At 40.9% G+C, this 19236-nt stretch overlaps 1 protein-coding gene across 1 annotated transcript; it reads right to left on the bottom strand.

Annotated features, from left to right (window-relative positions):
- Window positions 1-16305: 16305 nt before the first annotated feature.
- LOC115642734 (olfactory receptor 6F1-like) lies at window positions 16306-17238 on the bottom strand. The gene has a single exon (XM_030546451.1). It carries the CDS (start codon window positions 17236-17238, stop codon window positions 16306-16308), a length of 933 nt encoding a protein of 310 aa, XP_030402311.1.
- Window positions 17239-19236: the final 1998 nt, after the last annotated feature.

Here is a 19236-nt window from a genome sequence, read left to right on the forward strand (position 1 = left end):
GGAGACTGAACCTGGGACACTAAAGCTTAGTGCATGAGCCTCTACTGCAGGAGCTAAAAGCCATGTGCCTCTTAGCTAAGGTTCTAGCAAACTCGTTAAAGTCTAGCAGGTCTAGGTGCTAGTGGACGGGCACAGAGTGTCACACCAAGCAGGCGGTGGGTTACACACTCGCTTGACAGGCTTTTCTACTGACTCTTATGCATGTGGGACATTTTATGCCTAAATTCAATGGGATTACTCAGAAGTTAAGTTAATGACATGCAAGAGTGTTTTTCACTAGCACAGCAGGAATACAGTGGTGTTGGCGTGTTTCAGTGAGGATTTCATGCTGCAGACCACACTCTTCATCCACTAGAGACCTTCCATAATGGACTAGCTATTGCAATGCTGCTTCATCTGAGGTTACAATTGTAATTAAAATTGCTGTTTACAAAATCTTCAAAACAAAATTATTAGCTCTCCAACTCAGTAATTCTTATGCCCCTCAAGAGCATCAAGGGAGATCTTGCTGTCTGCTATAAATATCACATTGTTAGGTAGAAGGAGAGGTTACTTTTTCATCTGTTGGCTACAAGACAGAGTGATACTTGAAGACAAGAGGTTCAAATCCATTCTCTCCATTCTCTCCTTCTATCTGCAATTCTTATGGAAAGAAGAGGAAAACATCAGGAAGGAAAGGTGATTGATACTGTCCTGAATAATTACTGAACATGTGAATCTGATCAGGGCCTTTACAGTGCATTTCTACAAAGAAAACACAGGCCAGATTCTGATCTCATTTGCACTGGTGTAAAAATGAATTGCTGCTACAGGTGTTAGTGGATTTAAATTGAATAAGAATCTGACCAGGTATGATGGGAAGTTAATATATTGACACTTGTTAATTTCTCTTGATTCTTAAAAGTGATGTCTATTTCTAGATGATGGTGATTAATATGTATGTAACTGGGATCTAGAGGCCAGTTTTCAGAAGGGATCAGTACTATAGCTGCTGCCAAAAGGGGGAAAATTTACCATGAAAAGTCTGGGAAACACACTGAGATTTCCAAAGTGGATGAAGGTTGCATAAACAATGGGCCACTTCCTAAAGTCCCAAACTCATGATTACTTCAGTGGGAATTTGGCTGTATAAATCAGGGGAAAAAATGGAGTAACAGTTTCAGGCTCTGATCTTTGAGCTCTGTGAGTGGTTTTTCAAGAAAGGCTTCAATTTTGCCATCCCTTGTCATTTTGAATAGCACTTGGGACTAGTCATGGGATAGAATATCACTCAGTGGATGAAATGATTGCAAGAAATGGATGTGCCGATTGTCCAGCGAATAGCCTATGCACTACAAATGTCCCAAGTGGAATTTAAATGGAGCACAAATGTGTGACAGACATGGCAATTTCCTGCAATATCCTGGGCAGACCTTACTGAATTACATTAAACCATATTGAACTAAGTAATTTTAGGAGTTCATTGTATTAAAAATGTAAATGTTTCTGTATTATTGTGGTAAGATCTATAAGGAGGAGACCTGACTAATGAAAAGCTTGGGAAGGGTTATGAGCTTCAAAGAACTATTTGGAACAATGTGAACTTTTTAAGTTAAATGGGTTCCCCAGGAACTCTCTAAGCAGAGGTATATGATAATGTAACCCCCACACTGAAGGAAAAGGTGACCCTTTGTCTATAGAACAACTCTTAAATGAGGGCAGGTCAAAGACTGAAACTGTATATAGAAGTGATTCACAGCTGCATGGGTGTACTTGTTCTCAACCAAGCCAGTTACGAATTTGTATGCACAAAAAATACGCTTAGTGGTATTTGAAGGACTGGCCAGAGCACTGGTTGGAGTTGGGATGTTCTCTAGTGAGATGATTAGCAGGTGTGCAACTTCTTTTATGGGTTCAAAAAAGAACTAGATATGTTCATGGAGGATAGGACCGTCAGTGGCTATTAGCCAGGATAGTCAGGGGTGGTGTCTCTGGCCTGTGTTTGCCAGAGCTGGGAATGGGTGACAGGGGATGGATCACTTGATGATTCCCTGTTCTGTTCATTCTCTCTGAAGCACCTAGCATTGGCCACTGGAGGCAGACAGGATATTAGACTAGATGGACCTTTGGATATTAGACTAGATGGACCTTTGGTCTTACTCAGTATGGCTATTCTTATGTTCTTAGTGTTTTCTCTGTAATGATCTCACCTTCAGAATCAATGTGCTTGCTTAGAAAGGGTGGTGTGGTAATTGAACAGTGAGCAATTATACTGTTTATAGCTTCTGAGGAACGAAGGCAAAGCAGGCCCAGTGAGGCAGATGGTCTTGCTGGGAAAATCACAGCACAGTCTGTGAAGACTGGAAATATGGTGGGGAGTCAGGAGGGAGGGAGACACAAGTCTCTGCCCAAGAGAGATGATGGTTGAGGAACCAGGAGCCATAGAGGCAGTGCTCCCGCTGGACCACAGACGGGGCTGAACTGTATCAAAGTGCACTTGGGACCGAAGTATAGAATAGTTCTTCTGCTGGCCCCTGTGAATTTCACCAAATGAGTCAGGCCAGAATCTAGCCCTTACTGAGGAATGAGTAAAGGCAGAGTAAAAACTTCAGATTAGTCTTCGTAATACTTACTTGCATTCTAATGTCACTTTTCTCCAGCTAAATCCTATATGGCAAAGCTCCTCCTATGGAATGAAATGTCAGTCATGGAGTTCATACTGCTGGGATTTTCAGAGAGCCATGAAGTACAGATCCTACTCTTTGTGTTGTTTTTACTTTTCTAACTTGTAGTCCTGGTGGAAAACACCCTCCTGTTCATCACACTGTCTGCTGAGGGGAGCCTTCATACCCCCATGTACTTTTTCCTGGGTAACCTCTCCTTCCTGGAGATCTGCTACACAACCAACATATTCCCCTGTGTGCTAGCCAGCTTCCTCACTGAGGCAAAATCGATCTCTTTCAGTGTCTGTAGGGCCCAGTTTTATCTGTTCGGTTCCTTGGGTGACACCGAGTGTCTCCTCCTGTCCATGACGTCATATGACCGGTATCTAGCAATATGCTATCCGCTTCCCTATGCAGCTGTTATGAGCAGGGGCATGTGCCTTTTCCTGGCAGCTGCCTCTTGGATCAGTGGCTTTGTGATCATCTTGGTCACCATTCTGTTCATGTCGAGCTTAACATTCTGCGATCCCAATGAAATAGATCATTTCTTCTGTGATTTTTTCCCGCTCCTGAAGCTGGCCTGCTCAGATACTTACCTCTTCAAAAAGGTCTCCTTCTTCTTGTCTTCCACTCTGACATTGGTCCCCTTTTTGTTAAACGTGTTTCCTATATTTATATCCTATCTGCCATCCTCAACCACCTGTTCACTGCTGGGTCACAAAAGGCCATTTCCACTTGCTCATCTCACCTTATAGTGGTCACCGCATTCTATGGGACTGTGATTGTTATGAACATGGTACCAGCCGCTGACCACTCCCTAGATCTGAATAAAGTCTTCTCCATCTTCTATACCATAGTGACCCCCATGGTGAATCCCCTCCTATATAGTTTGAGGAACAGGGAAGTACGCGAAGCCCTAAAGAGGCTGGTAGATAGAAAATTTATTTCTTGTTGGAAAGAAAAGACTGGGAAGATGTGACTGCTCAAAATGGGTGTGTGTCCTTTATTCTTAATTAGTCATTTAACTCCATGAAGACAGAAATATTTCTGTTCGTTATAATATAGTTGTTGGCTGGGAGTATAGGAAATATGGGTTCAGTGCTTAGCTGTATCACTGACTTACTATGTGACCTTGGGTATTTCACATAACCACTTTATGACTCATTTTCCTCCTCTATAATACTGCCGTGTTTCTTTAATAGTTATTTGACACCTGTAACAAGTGGGGATGTTTTTAATGTTTTGTCTGAATAGTGTTGTGACATTGCTTTATAGAAATATGTTTATGAATGTAAATATGACATAACTGGAATATGTTTCTGCTACATATGCCATGTAACATATCTTTGAAAAGTTTATGTTCTACTGAATGTATTCATTCTATTCGTATGCATGTGTCATTTTTATATCTGAAGTTGTGAGCATTGGCTCTATGCTTATATTTAAAATGTTTGCTATAGGAAGCACATAAGGTAGATTTGGTCAGCATAATGTGAAGAGGTTACTCAAGTAATTGGTAGTACTTAACTAAGAATGAACATTGAAAGACGCCAGTCCACATCCGAGCATTCCTGGGAACATTCTTACTAGTATGTGGACAGTGGCATTGGCCTGTAAAGAACTGAGTCATGCATGAACATGTGACTTGCCCAGGGGACTCTAAAACTCCATCTCATAGCTGCAATTCTGAATAGAAGAAGACAAGAGGTTCCCACCCCACAAGAGAGACTATATAAGGCCCTGGGAAACCCCTCCATTTTGTCAAGATATAGCGTCTCCACCCCAAAGAGATGCCTGAAAGCAACTGTAACAAAAGACAGTAACTACAGAGGTGTGAGTGATTGCTGGATCCAGACTAGGAAGGAGTCTAGTCTGTAAAATAAGCTTATTGGAACATCTCTGAGAGTGAGATTTACCTGCATTTAATTTCTTATTGTGTTTAGGCTTAGACTTAAGTTTTGTTTGTTTGTTTGTTTTATTTTGCTTGGTACTTTACTTTGTTCTGTTTGATATTACTTGGAACCACTTAAATGATACTTTTTATATTTAATAAAATCACTTCTGACTATGAATTCACCCAGAGCAAGTAATTAATTCCTGCGGGAGAAAACAGCTATTCATATCTCTCTATCTGTGTTATAGAGGGTGAACAATTTATGAGTTTACCCTGTATAACCTTTATACAGAGTAAAATGGATTTATTTGGGGTTTGGTCCCCATTGGTTGCTGGGTATCAGGATGCTGGAGACAGGAGCACTTACATAGACTCATAGACTCATAGACTCATAGATCAGAAAGGACCAATCTGATCATCTAGTCTGAGCTCCTGCACAAGGCAGGCCACAGAACCCCACCCATCCAATTTTATAACAACCCCTAACCCAGGACAGAGTTATTGAAATCCTCAAAATTGGTTTGAAGACCTCAAGCTGCAGAGAAACTACCAGCAAGCGACCCGTGCCCCACGCTGCAGGGGAAGGCGAAAAACCTCCAGGGCCCCTGCCAATCCGCCCTGGAGGAAAATTCCTTCCCGACCCCAAATATGGCGATCAGCTAAACCCTGAGCATGTGGGCAAGAGTCACCAGCCAGCACCCAAGAGGGAATCCTCTGCAGTAACTCAGTTCCCATTCCATCCAACATCTCCCCGCAGACCATTGAGCAGACCTATCTGGTGGTAATCCAAGATCAATTGCCCAAATTAACAATCCTATCATAACATCCCCTCCATATACTTATCAAGCTTTGTCTTAAAGCCAGGAAAGTCTTTTGCCCCCACTACTTCCCTCGGAAGGCTGTTCCAGAACTTCACTCCCCTAATGGTTAGAAACCTTCGTCTAATTTCAAGTCTAAACTTCCTAATATCCAGTTTATACCCATTCGTCCTCGTGCCTACATTAGTACTAAACTTAAATAATTCCTCTCCCTCCCTAACGTTAACCCCCCTGATATATTTATATAGAGCAAGCATATCCCCCCGCAGCCTTCTTTTGGCCAGGCTAAACAAGCCAAGCTCTTTGAGTCTCCTTTCATAAGGCAGTTTTTCCATTCCTCGGATCATCCTTGTAGCCCGTCTCTGAACCTGTTCCAGTTTGAATTCATCCTTCTTGAACATGGGACACCAGAAGTTTTCAGTTAACCCTGCAGCTTGTGAGGGACATGGTTCAGACTTGGATCTGTGTTTACAGCAGGCAAGCATGTCTCGCTCAAACAAGGCAGGGTACTGAAGTCCCAAGCTGTCTGGGAAAATGGGCTCAGAGGCAGTCCCAGCACATCAGGTGCCAGTCCCAAGGGAGTTTCTGTGATCCAACCCATCACAAATTTGTGTGCCTCAGTTTTCCCTATGTGTTACCTCAGTATTTACGTGGTGGGACAAGGGTGTGTTGATCATTGCAGAGACACCTAGTGGGCAGGTGTGACTGTCGTGGCCGGGATCCATCCTCCGCAAGAGCCAGCTGGAGGTGATGGAGAACAAAGCAAGAAGTGGAAGCCAGATGCCAGTTTGCCCAGGAAAGAGACAAAGGATGGAGGAGGGGCAAGTGGGCATGCTGGAAGCCAGTTAGTCTCCTTTTGGGACTCGGGGGGTGGGGGAAGAGCCCAGGGCCTCTGGATTCCCCAAGATGGATTTTGCTGAGTTTCTGTCTAACAATATCTGTTCTATGCTGTGTCCCAATCAATTAATAAACATTTCTATTTTACTATACTGGCTGAGAGTCACTATTGACTGCAAAGTTGGGGTGCACGGCCCATCTGAGGGGGGTATTGTAAGGCTTCCCGTGGTGTCCCATTCAGGCAGACTCACTGTGGGGTGCTCACAGTGTAAATACAGGAGGAGTTGAAATCAAGGAGGCTTGCCCTAGTGAGACTGTGCCTAGAGGGGTTGTCACACTATACCAGAAGGGTCCCACTGGAACTTCATTCTTATGGTTCCAAAACTACCAAGGTATTCACTCCATGACATCACCACAATAGGCATCTTAGATAGATAGATAGATAGATAGATAGATAGATAGATAGATAGATAGATAGATAGATAGATAGATAGATAGATAGGACAACACATATTAAACCTGTGGCACTCTTTGCCAGAGGACGTTGTGAATGCCAAGACTATAAAAGAGTTCAAAAAACTAATTAGATAAATTAATGGAGGATGGGCAGCATCAATGGCTATTAGTGAGGATGGGTAGGGATGGTGCACCTATTAAACATCTCTTGTCAGAAATTGGGAATGGGTGACAGGGATGGATCACTTGATGATTACCTGTTCTGTTCATTCACTCTGAAGCATCTGGCATTGGCCACTATTGGAGGACAGGATACTGGGCTAGATGGACCTGTGGTCTGACCCAGTACAGGTCTGGCGCATTTAGCATGCACAATTTCAGCTTTACACTGTCAGCAAAAACAAGAAAAATGCAAAAAAAAAAGAGAAAAATGACAATTTAAATACTGTTTCTGTAGTGGGAGCGATTCCACCCACCATTACACTCAATGTAATTTTAACTATACGCGATTTTCGCTTTAAGTGCTGACTGCAGAACATAACCCCAGCGTAAGATGAGACAGACCTGTATGGGCATTTTTTGTTATGTTGTTTTATGACTTGTAGAGTTGCTTTATGACTTTGTAGATTTACATCCCGCAGCTTGCTCAACCTAACCCTCCATATGGAGAAGCTCTTAGGGTCCTTTTAGCCTAGAAAGTCACACTTTAATGCTTACATGTTGGTGGAACTGGCTGAGTGGGGTTGAGAAGTGAGAAGGAGGGAAAAGTTACCAGAAAAATTATAAGAAGTCTGATTTTAACTAAAATTCAGGCCCAAAGAATTCTCCTTTAGCTGTCGAGGGAGAGAAGAAGTTCTCTGATCCTCTAAACTTCCAGCCCCCAAGAACACTGAATCACAGAATCATAGAATATCAGGATTGGAAGGGACCTCAGGAGGTCAACTAGTCCAACCTCCTGTTCAAAGCAGGGACTGGTTTTGGGACCAATCTTATTTAATCTTTTTATTACTGACCTTGACACAAAAAGTGGGAATGTGCTAATAAAGTTTGTGGATGACATAAAGCTAGGAGGTATTGCTAACACAGAGAAGGACCGGAATATCATACAGGAAGGTCTGGATGGCCTTGTAAACTGGAGTAATAGTAACAGGATGAAATTTAATAGTGAAAAGTGCAAGGTCATGCATTTAGGGATTAATAACAAGAATTTTGGTTATAAATTGGGGACACATCGGTTGGAAGTAACAGAGGAGGAGAAGGACCTTAGAGTATTGGTCGATCACAGGATGACTATGAACCGCCAATGTGATATGGCTGTTAAAAAAGCTAATGCGGTTTAAGGATGCATCAGGCAAGGTATTTCCAGTAGAGATAAGGAGATGTTAGTACCATTATAAAAGGCACTGGTGAGACCTCACCTGGAATATTGTGTACAGTTCTGGTTTCCCATGTTTAAGAAGGATGAATTCAAACTGGAACAGGTACAGAGAAGGGCTACTAGGATGATACTTGAAAGGGGATTCCAAAGAGGATGGATCTAGACTGTTCTCAGTGGTACCTGATGACAGAACAAGGAGTAAGGGTCTCAAGTTGCAGTGAGGAAGGTTTAGTTTAAATATTAGGAAAACCTTTTTCACTAGGAGAGTGGTGAAGCACTGGAATGGGTTAGCTATGGAGGTGGTGGAATCTTGTTCCTTAGAGGTTTTTAGGGTCAGGCTTTACAAAGCCCTGAGTGGGATGATTTAGTTGGGAATTGGTCCAGCTTTGAGTAGGAGGTTGGACTAGATGACCTCCTGAGGTCCCTTCCAATCCTGATATTCTATTATTCCACTTTGGGCTTGGTAATTTCGACCTCCATATCCTCGTTCCCATTAGCCACCCTGCCACTACTCCTAAATTCTCTATTAACCTTATTAAAAACTGAGGCAAGTACATGTTCAGGTTTAAGGCCATGCTTAGATTATCTTTCATCTCTACTCCATCCTCAGTGCTTAGCAGTCCAACTTCTTTCCTTGTTTTCTTTTTATGTATGTGGCAATAGAACCTTTTACTATTGGTTATAATTCCATTTGCATATTTGGCTCATATTCAATGGGGAATCCACTATAAGCCCCAGATATTCTTCAGCAGTACAACCACCTAGACAGTTATCCCCCATTTTGTAGTTATGCATTTGATTTTCCCTTCTTAAGTTCTGTCTTGCTTGAATTTCATCTTGCTGATTGTTGACCTGTTCTCTAATTTTTCAGGGTTGTCTTGCATTCTAACCCTGGCCTCCAAAGTGGTTTTAACCCTTCTTAGCTTGGCATCATCTCCATTGCATAGTCTCCATTTCAATATCCAAGTTATTAATGAAAATATTGCACGGTACTGGACCCAGGACTGAGCCCGGCAGAGCTCCACTAGATACATCATCCCAGTGTAACAATAAACCATTCATAACTACACGTTTGTGTACCCACCTGATAGTAATTTCATCTAGACTACATTTCTCTAGTTTGTGTCAAAGCCTGACTTACATCAAGATATATCACATCAACAGCTTCCCCGCATTCACTAGATCAATAACCCTGTCAAAAAAAAATTTTGATATAAAACTGAAAGTTTCTAAACAAAAATATATATTTTTTTCAGTGAAAAAATACATTAAAAGTTTGAATGAAAATTAAAATATCTGTATGAAGGATATGTCCATCAATGGCTATTAGCCAGGGATGATGTCCCTATCCTCCGTTTGCTGGAAGCTGGGAATAGGTGACAGGATAATCACTTCATAATTGCCTTTTCTGTTCATTCCTTCTGGGATACCTGGCATTGGCCACTGTCGGAAGACATGATGCTGGGCTAGATGGACCTTTGGTTTGATCCATCATGGCCGTTCTTACGTTCTTATGTTATGTTCTTCTGTTCCTTAAATATTAGATGCAAAAAACCCAATTGACTCTATTAGGTATACAGTTTAAAATGAACGCTATTTCCTTTTGCTCATTCTAGACTACAAAATATTTTAAAAAATAAAGATGAGCTGTATCCATTCTTCCTGACTTCTCAATGAGGCAAACTTTTAGAATGACAGTGGTGATTTCCAGCTGGTTCACATTGCCCTGAAAGGTGAAGTTATTTCACAATACAGTTACTTTCTCTTACAATTCCAGGTGTGTCTGGCCAGTGGATTTGTCTCACCAGCTGTGCTGACGGACCTTGTCAATATAAACTCCCTTCATTCCCAAACTTTTTCCCTCCAGAAGACACACAGCAGCCTTGACTGCTGCTAAGTGGTGCATTATAGGATGGCATATCTTGCTTTCCCCAAATACATATATATATAAACATTGCAGGAAGATTTCTTAGGTGATTCTCATTTCTGTGAAAGTAACTTTACACCACTGTAGCAGTATCGTAGGGACTTAAAGTCTTTGTGCTATTCTACATCACTTTCCTTTTATGCTAAAATGGTGTGCAGGGTACTCTGTATAAACAGGGCCAGCTCCAGGGTTTTTGCTGCCCCAAGTAAGGCAAAAAAAAAAAAAGCTGCATTTATGATCAGCTGTACCTCCACCACTTCAGAATTCGGTGATGGGCCATTTGCTCCAAGAGGGAGTGAGGGACCTCCCGCCAAAGAGCTGGACGTGCTGCCCCCTCTCCGTTGGCCACCCTAAGCACCTGCTTGTTGGGCTGGTGCCTGGAGCCAGCCCTGCATATAAATGAGATTCTGCCATGTCATAACCAGACAACTCTCTCAAAGTAGGTAGATCTCTTCATCAGTTAGAATCTCTTTCCATCATCATCCGTCTTTATCCTACCTACATTATTCATGAACTGTATCTTAAATTGACTGCATGAGGGGAACTGTTTTGCACTCCACCCTCAGCTTCCCATCACCCTGGGGTCATGTGAACTCAACAGGATGTCACAGATTTCCTAGGGTGTGTAACACATTCTGCCAAGTCAGGCTGGTCTCCTGGTTAAAGCATAGGAAACGAGCACACGAGGCCTGTTTTTCCCACTGTGAAATTCAGTGTGTTATACCAGCCCCCTCCCTCAGTCTCATTTTCCCCTTCTGTGAAATAATGATAAATACCATAATTTGACCCCTCCCAGTTCCTTGGCACAGACAAAGAGCTCCCAGAAGAAGCCACATCTATGAGTTTTATTAGTCCTAGAATGGTAAAGATTTATGCTGCATATACTTGAGTGCAATCCACTAGCACCTGATCTAATCACGGTTTACAGATATACAACTACAGAGGACTCCTGTAACAGGGGAAAGCAGCAGTACACAAATCCATAGATTCATGGATTCCAAGTCCAGAAGAGGCCATTGTGATCATCTAGTCTGGCCTCTCCAAAATAATTCCTACTACATTTTTTTTTAGAAAAAAATCCAATCTTGATTTAAAAATTCCCACCACATACCTTGGCAAATTGTTCTAATAATTAATTACATTCATTGTAAAAATTAACACCTTATACCCAGTCTGAATTTGTCTAGCTTCAACTTCCAGCCATTGGATCATGCTAGAACTTTCTCTTCCAGAAAGGAATTCAGGAATTTAGAGACTTTGATTAAGTCAGCACTTCACTTGCTCTTTGTTAAACTAACTACTTTGAGCTCTTTGAGTTTTATCACTTTAGGGTGTGTTTTCTAATCCTTCATTTGTTCTTGTGGTGCTTCTCTGAACCAGTTCCAGTTGATCAACATCTTTCTTGAGTTGCAAACACCAGAACTGTACACAGGATTCCAGCAATGTTTGCACTAGTGTCAAATACACAGACAAAATTACCTTTATACTCCTTCCTGAGATTCCCTTGTTTATGCATCCAAGCATTGCAGTTCATGTTCTGCTGATTATCTGTCCTGGCCTCCAAACCTTTTTCTGAGTCATTGCTTCTCAGGATATTGTCCCCCATTCTGTGAGTAAGGCCTGCATTCTTTGTTCCTGTAGGTATACATTTACATTTAATCACATTAAAATATATATTATTATTTGCTTACATCCAGTTTACCACACAATCCATATTTCCCTATATTAGGAACCTCACTTCTTCATTATTTACCACTCCCCCAATTTTTGCATTATCTACAACCTTGTGATGATTTTATGCTTTAATCTAAGTTGTTTATAAAAACATGAAATAGCATAGTGCCCACAATCAATACTTGCAGGACCATACTGGAAAGATACCTTCGAGATGCCGCTTCTCCATTTATAACTACATTTTGAGACTTACCAGTTAGCAAGCTATTAATCCATTTAATGGTTGCCATATTGGTTTTATGTATGCAGTGCTGCTGTAGATGTGTCAGTTACAGACACTAAAAAGACAGGGTGGGTGAGGTAACATCTTTCATTGGACCAATGTCTGTTGGTGAGAGAGGCAACAGTTTGTGCTTACAAAGAGCTCTTCTTCAGGTCTCAGCTCTGTGAGCTCTGTCAAAACTCTAAAGTTTGTGTCATCAACAGATATTGGTCCAATAAAAGATGTTACCTCACTCACATTTTCTCTCTAATGTTGATATTATGTCATTCTAGGGTTTTTTTTTAAATTCAACTTATCATGAGGTAACAAGCCCAATGCCTTAACGAAGTGTATTACATCAACACTATTACTGTTATTAGCCAAACTTGTAAGCTCATCTGAAAAAAAGATATCCAATTACTTGAAAGGGTCTATTTTCCATAAAAAGCAAGGGGAGTGGCATTAATTAATTGAGTCCTGGATCAGCTTCTCTATTATCTTGCCTGGCATTGATATCAGACGAACAGGTATATAATTACCTATGTCATCCCATTTTCCCTTTTGAAATATTGGCCCAACATTAGCTTTCTCCCAGTCTTCTGGCACTTCCTCAGTATTTCAAGGCATTATTAGCAGTCCAGTGATCTATTCAGCCAGCTCTTTTAAAAGTCTTGGATAAAAGTTCTGCAGTGCTGTTAATTTGAAAATGTTTAAATAAAATAGCTGCTGTTTAACATCCTCCTGAGATACAAGGGACAGGGATATTGTGTTATTATCATCATCTTTCCCAAATGCAGAACAAAAATATTTACCGAACACTTTTGCCTTTCTGCATTATTTACTGATAATTCTGCCATTTCAAGCTAGTAATGGAGCAATATCATTATCAAGATTCTTTGTGTTGCATACATATAAGGAAAGTGACTTCTCCTTAATTCTGCTGGCCGTAGAATTCTCCTTTTCTCCCTTTTGCTCCCCATATCAATTTTCTAAGAATTGTAATTTGTTATTTCAGTTTAGTACTATCAACTTCCCCTTTCTTTCACTTGCATTTTATGTATCTATGTCTTCACTTCCTCTCTATACAAGCCCATTTTATTAACCAGTATGGCCTTCTTCCTTGAACTTCCATGGCATTTCTTAAGTTCTCACTAGTGGAAAACAAAGTTTATACTATAAACATAACTAGAAGAGCTACAGTGCATAAGTGGGATTTTCAAAGTGCATAAGAACGGCCAGACTGTTTCAGATCAATGGTCCATCTAACCAAGTATCCTGCCTTCTGACTATAGCTTGTACCATGTACTTCACAGGGAATGAACAGATCAGGGCAATTATCAAGTACTCCATCCCTGTCATCCAGTCCCAGCTTCTGGCACTCAGAGGTTTAGGGACATCTCTGACTGCATTCCTGACCATCTTGGCTAATAACCTCTGATGGACCTATCATCTATGAAGTTACCTAATTCTTTTTGGAACCCATTTATACTTTTTGCCTTCACAATATCCACTGGCAACTACTTCCACAGGTTGACTCTGCATTGTGTGAAGAAATAGTTCCTTTTGTTTGTTTTATACCTGATGCCTGTTAAATTCATCCAGTGCTTCCTATGCCTATTGTTATGTGAAGGAGTAAATACCACATCTTTATTCACTTTCTCAACACTATTCATGATTTTATAGACCTCTATCAAATCCTTTCTCAGTTGTCTTTTTTCCAAGCTGAACAATCTCAGTGTTTTTAATTATTCCTTATATGGAAACTGTTCCATACCCCTAGCCATTTTTATGATATTTTCTGTCTTACTATCTATCCTTTTCCTAATGGTTTCTAACTTTGTGTTCACTTTTTTGCCTGCCACTACATACTGAGAAGATGTTTTCAGAGAACTATCTATGGTAACTACAAGATCTCTTTCTTTAGAGGGAAGAGTTAATTTAATAATTTTGTATGTATAGTTTGGATTATATTTTCCAATGTGCATTACTTTGGATTTATCAAAATTGAATTGCATCTGCTGTTTTGTAGTCCTGCCACACAGTTTCAGGAAATCCCTTTGTAAATCTTCACAGTTAGCACTGGACTTAACGAAGTAGAGTAGTTTTGTATTATATGCAAAATTTGCTACTTCACTGTTTACTGCTTTTTCTACATCATTTATGAATAGGTTGAACAGTACTGGTCCTCACTATTTATCTCACTCCATTGTGAAAAATATTAATTTCTTCATATACTTTGTTTCCTATCTTTTAACCGGTTACTGATACATGAGAGAACATTTCTTCTTTTACCATGACTCCTCACTTTGCTTATGAGCCTTTAGTGAAGGACCTTGTCAAAGGCTTTTTGAAAGTCTAAGCACACTATATACCCTGCATCACCCTTTTCCATGTTTACTGCCTCTCTCAAAGAATTATAATAGATTGGTGAGGCATGATTTGCCTTAACGAAAGCTGTGTTGACTCTTCCCCAACATAAGATGTTTATCTCTGTGTCTGATAATTCTGTTCTTTATTATAGTTTCAATTAATTTGTTTGGTGCTGAAGTCAGGCTTACTGACCTTTAATTTCCAAGATTGACTGGGAGCCTTTTGGAAAAAATGATATTACATTAGCTATCTGCCAGGTATATGGTACAGAGGCCAATCTTAGCAATAGTTTACATATCACAGTTAGTCGGCCTGCAATTTCATATCTGAGTTCCTTAAGAACTCTTGGGTTAATAACATCTGGTCCTGGTTAATTTATCAATTTGTTCCAACATTTTTTCTTTTGACACTTCAATTTAAGCCAGTCCCTCAAAAGCCTAAGGAATTCAGCCACTTTTCATCTATTCAGATTCAATGGGATTTAGGCAGTTAATTCACACAGGTTCCTTTGAAAGTGCTAGCTTGAAATTTGGTCTGATATGTGTAGTTGGCGCTACTGTGTCTCTTAATATTTCCCCTGTGCTGTGCCCAGAAGTCTGTTATTAGCTGCACCAGTGTAGCTTGCACCGTATTGACTCAGCAGACTTCAATGTTACTGTCATAAACAGATAGTTAAGGGTTAATGCCTCTTTTACCTGCATAGGGTTAAGAAGTTAACCCAGCCTAGCTGACATCTGACCAGAGGAACCAATGGGGGAACAAAATGTTTCAAAAGAAAGGAGGGAAGTTTCCTTTGTTTAGAGTCAGTTTTCAGTTTCAGCCAGAGTGAAAAAGATCAAGGAACCAGTCTTTTATCAGAGTAGTAAGTTTTAGAAAGGAATAAATAGGTTTATGTTTATTTTCTTTTGTAACTTGTCTTTGTGCAATTAGAGGAATTATCAAATTGGGTATTCTTGTGTGTACTAAGGTTTTTATCCAGGGGAACATCCTGTGTTTTAAATCTGTTGTCTGTGAGATCAGCTTATATGCTGTCTCCCAGAGGTATTTTTTCTTTTACCTTTCTTTTCCTTAACTAAAGGTCTTCTTTCTAAGAACCTGATAGATTTTTCCCTTGTTTTTTAGATCCAAGGGAATTGGATCTGGACTCACCAGGGACTGGTGAGGGGGGGGGATAGGGAGGGGGAAGGAGTAATTCTTCCTTGTTTTTGAGATCCAAGGGAATTGGATCTGGACTCATCAGGGAATTGGTGGAGGACTCTCTCAAGGCTACCCAGGGAGGGGAAGGTTTTAGGGCGGAAGAGAGTTTTCCAGATAACTCAGAAATCTGGATGGTGGCAGTGAGACCAGATCTAAGCTGGTAGTTAAGCTTAGAGGTGTTCATGCAGGTCCCCACATCTGTACCCTAAAGTTCAGAGTGGAGGTGAGATCTATGACAGTTACTCATAAGGAAAGACCACACACTCGGTTCAGTGTCAAAGGTTGGGACAGTTTTATTGTCAACAAAACATGGTACAGGTTCCGTGCGTATCATGCTACAGGTTTACTAACATATTTAAGCCTGCGACAAGGTGTCTGCTCAATACTAAGTTGCCCCTCCTATCTCTCTTCCTCATATACAGTATACCAACAAGTTACATATTACTTTCCATATCTTATTACAATCCTTCTATAGTGTAGTTCGAACAAAACATCCCCATCCATTATTCTGTCATCCCATCTTTTTCTTTACAAGCAGTCTGTGTGTTTCTCTACCACCCTGTTAGCAATTTGTTTATGCAGTGACTTAAGAGATCCTTGTGTTCCAGTAGCATCGTCTCAGATCAGGAATGTGCTTATTTGGTTAGCCGATATTCTGACAGCCTACTTTGGTTGGTATTGTTACCCACGATTGGGGCCCCAGCAAAGCCTAAATATCCAGTGAGAGCTGGGAACCTATCTCCCTTAGGCGTAATGTAATTAACAATGGTTCTATCCATACAGATACTGGTAAGTGACACTCAAACCTAACAGCTTGGAATTTCTACTAAATCTAGGGTCTTTGACCACTTTACATGCCCCTAACTATCTTTCCCAAGGCTTCCTTCACCTCTTTGTTTCTTAGAGTATAAATAAAAGGGTTTAGTAGTGGAGTGACCATAGTATTAAAGATGTTGATAGTTTTATTCAAATCCAATGATTTCTGTGCAGAGGACTTGACATACAGAAAAATACCAGAGCCGTACCAGATAGTCACAACAGTGAGGTGGGCTGAGCAAGTGGAAAAGGCCTTTTTCCGGCCTTGGTCTGAAGGGATTCTCAAGATGGTGGAGATAATGAAAATGTAGGAGACCAGGGTTATTGTACATGAGACTATGACAACAATGAATGAGTCGATGAAAGTTGCCAGCTCAATGAGGTGTGTCTTGGCACAGGAAAGTGCAATCCATGAATCTATGTCACAAATGAAATGATTAATGACATTATGGCCACAGAAAGACAACCTGGATATTAAAGCTGCCAGCACAGAGACAGCTAGGAACCCACACAGCCAAGAGAGGAGTGCCAGCTGAGCACAGAAGGTGCTGTTCATGAGGGAGCTGTAGTGCAATGGATGGCATATGGCCAGATAGCGGTCATAGGCCATGACGGCCAGGAGGAAACATTCTGTGGCACCCATGGAGAGGAGAAAAATTAATTGCAGGAGGCAGACAGTGAAAGAGATAGTTTGGCTTGTGTCCAACATGACACCAATGGCCTTGGGAACACATGCTGTGGTGCACCAGATATCAAGGAAAGAAAGATTGCAGAGGAAGAAGTACATGGGGGTGTGGAGGCGTGAGTGGGTCCTCACTAGGGCTATGATGGACATGTTCCCTAGGATCGTTAGGACGTACATCACAGAAAACAGCACAGCAAGGACCACCCGGAAATACCAAGTGCCAGGAAAACCCAGAAGGATGAACTCCTGCACGTTGGTTTGATTTCTTTCTGTCTCAGCCATGACGTCCACCTGTCAAGATATGAGAGATAATAAGACATTTAAATATGCTGAACACACATGTGGATCTGCAATAGTGCAGGCCCCAGAAACCTGATACTAAGAGAAGAGAAGACAAAATGGGTGCTACTCAACACCCTCCTTTCTTATGCATCTTTCTACCTCCACAGTAGAGATGAGATTGCCACTCTTCATTCTCTGAGGCCCGTGAGGAGGCAGTGCCTTGTCTGACCCTAAGATATCTTTTCTCTCTTGATGTTCTAGCCTATTCGCCCCATTTACAATCCAGAAGACAAGACAAATAAGTAGAGGCAGACAACAAAGAAACAGCTTCCCAGTTATACAGTGCAATGGCTCCCAGTTTCCTTTTGCAAAACAGGCCCCTTCTTCCACTTACCTCCCTTAGACTTAGCTCCACTCACACCTTCACAGTCTGAGCTAGACCAGAACAATACTTAGGAATCACCTTCCAAGCCCTGTCAAATGCCAAATGCTTAAAAAAAACCAGCCTTATAACCCACCTGGTTATTGCATGTATTTTTGCCACATTCTGCAAAGGCCATTGCTCCCGAAGCTGAGAGAGATGTCAGTGTATGGCAGGAAGAATAAATGGTCAATCGTCATTGTAGCTGGATATTTTCAAAGAGGTTATGAGGGTTAGGTACCCAGTTCTCTGTAACATTCAGTGGAAGTTGGACGATTAACTCCCTTAGGCTTCTTTGAAAATTCCAGCTGCAATGTCCTTCCTCAGTATTTCAGCTTCGTATCATCCTTGTATAGATAATAATACTAGTTCTTTACGGCTGCTATGTGTAGAGAATGGCTACTCAGCCACACACACACTGGCAGGCTATTGGCCTGATTGAAGGCATAGTAGAATGAAAGGTTGACTAGATAAGTATCATTGTTCCCATTTTACCTCAGCAAAAAATAAGTCAGGGAGGTGAAGGGTTTTATGCAAAGCAGAGAGGCAACTGGGCATTGAATATAAGAATTCAAATTCCCATTTCTGTACCCTGTGCCCTAATCTCAGATATAGACATCCAGAAATCTCCAGTTACTAGAAGTTGGTATTGGAGAAGAAGGCAGGGATCACTCAAAATTGCTCTATTCTGTTCACTCTCTCTGAAGCATCTGGCTCTGGCCACTGTCAGAAGACAGGATACTGGGCAAGATGGGCTATTGGTGTGACCCAGTCTGGCCATTCTTATGTTTATGTATAGATAACTTCTCTATTTGTCTGAGCTAAATTACTGAACCAGTAAATTAAAGAGTTTAATTTATTAGAGCTCCTTAAAACATTTATATTTCTCTTTAAACATTTTTGTGTCTTTTTGATGAAATAGAGACTTTAGCAAAAAATATGTTCATAAAACAATTTGGGATTTTCATAAACAGAAAAATTCAGTTTCCAATATCTTAATTATAGAAATTAAAGGACCTCAATAAGTCATTACGTCCAGCCCTTTGTCCTGTAGCAAGGCCACATAACCCTGGGTTATCAGTGAAAAGTCCAACCAGTTTACAAAAAGTTGCAGTGATGGGGATTCTACAACCTCCCCTGGAAGCTGATTCCAGAGTTGAACTACCCTTATAATTCGAAAGTTTTCCTAAGATGTATCCTAAAACTACTTTGTTGCAGATTAAGCCCATTACTTCTAGTCCTAACTTCAGTGTACATGGAGAACAATCAATTCCCACTCCCTTGATAATAACCCCTAATATATTTGAAGATTGTTGTTAGTTTCCCCTCACACAAGTCTTCTTTTCAAGTTTTCTAAACCTTTTATCATTTTTGCTTCTCTCCTCTGGACCCTGTCCAATTTGTCCACATCTTTCCTAAAGTGTGGTGCCCAGAATTGGACACACTACTCCACTGGGGCCTCACCCTCACCCACAGTAGCAGTGTGGATAATTACTTCCCTTGTCTTACATACCACTTTCCTTTTAATACACCCCAGGATGTTACTTGTCTTTTATGCAGCTGCATCACATTTGTGA

The sequence above is a fragment of the Gopherus evgoodei genome, unplaced genomic scaffold (genome assembly GCF_007399415.2).
Source record: "Gopherus evgoodei ecotype Sinaloan lineage unplaced genomic scaffold, rGopEvg1_v1.p scaffold_45_arrow_ctg1, whole genome shotgun sequence".
Taxonomy (NCBI): Eukaryota; Metazoa; Chordata; order Testudines; family Testudinidae; genus Gopherus; species Gopherus evgoodei.

Coding starts and splice junctions, on each gene's coding strand:
- LOC115642734 (XM_030546451.1), bottom strand. CDS start 17,238: ATGGCTGAGACAGAAAGAAATCAAACCAACGTGCAGGAGTTCATCCTT.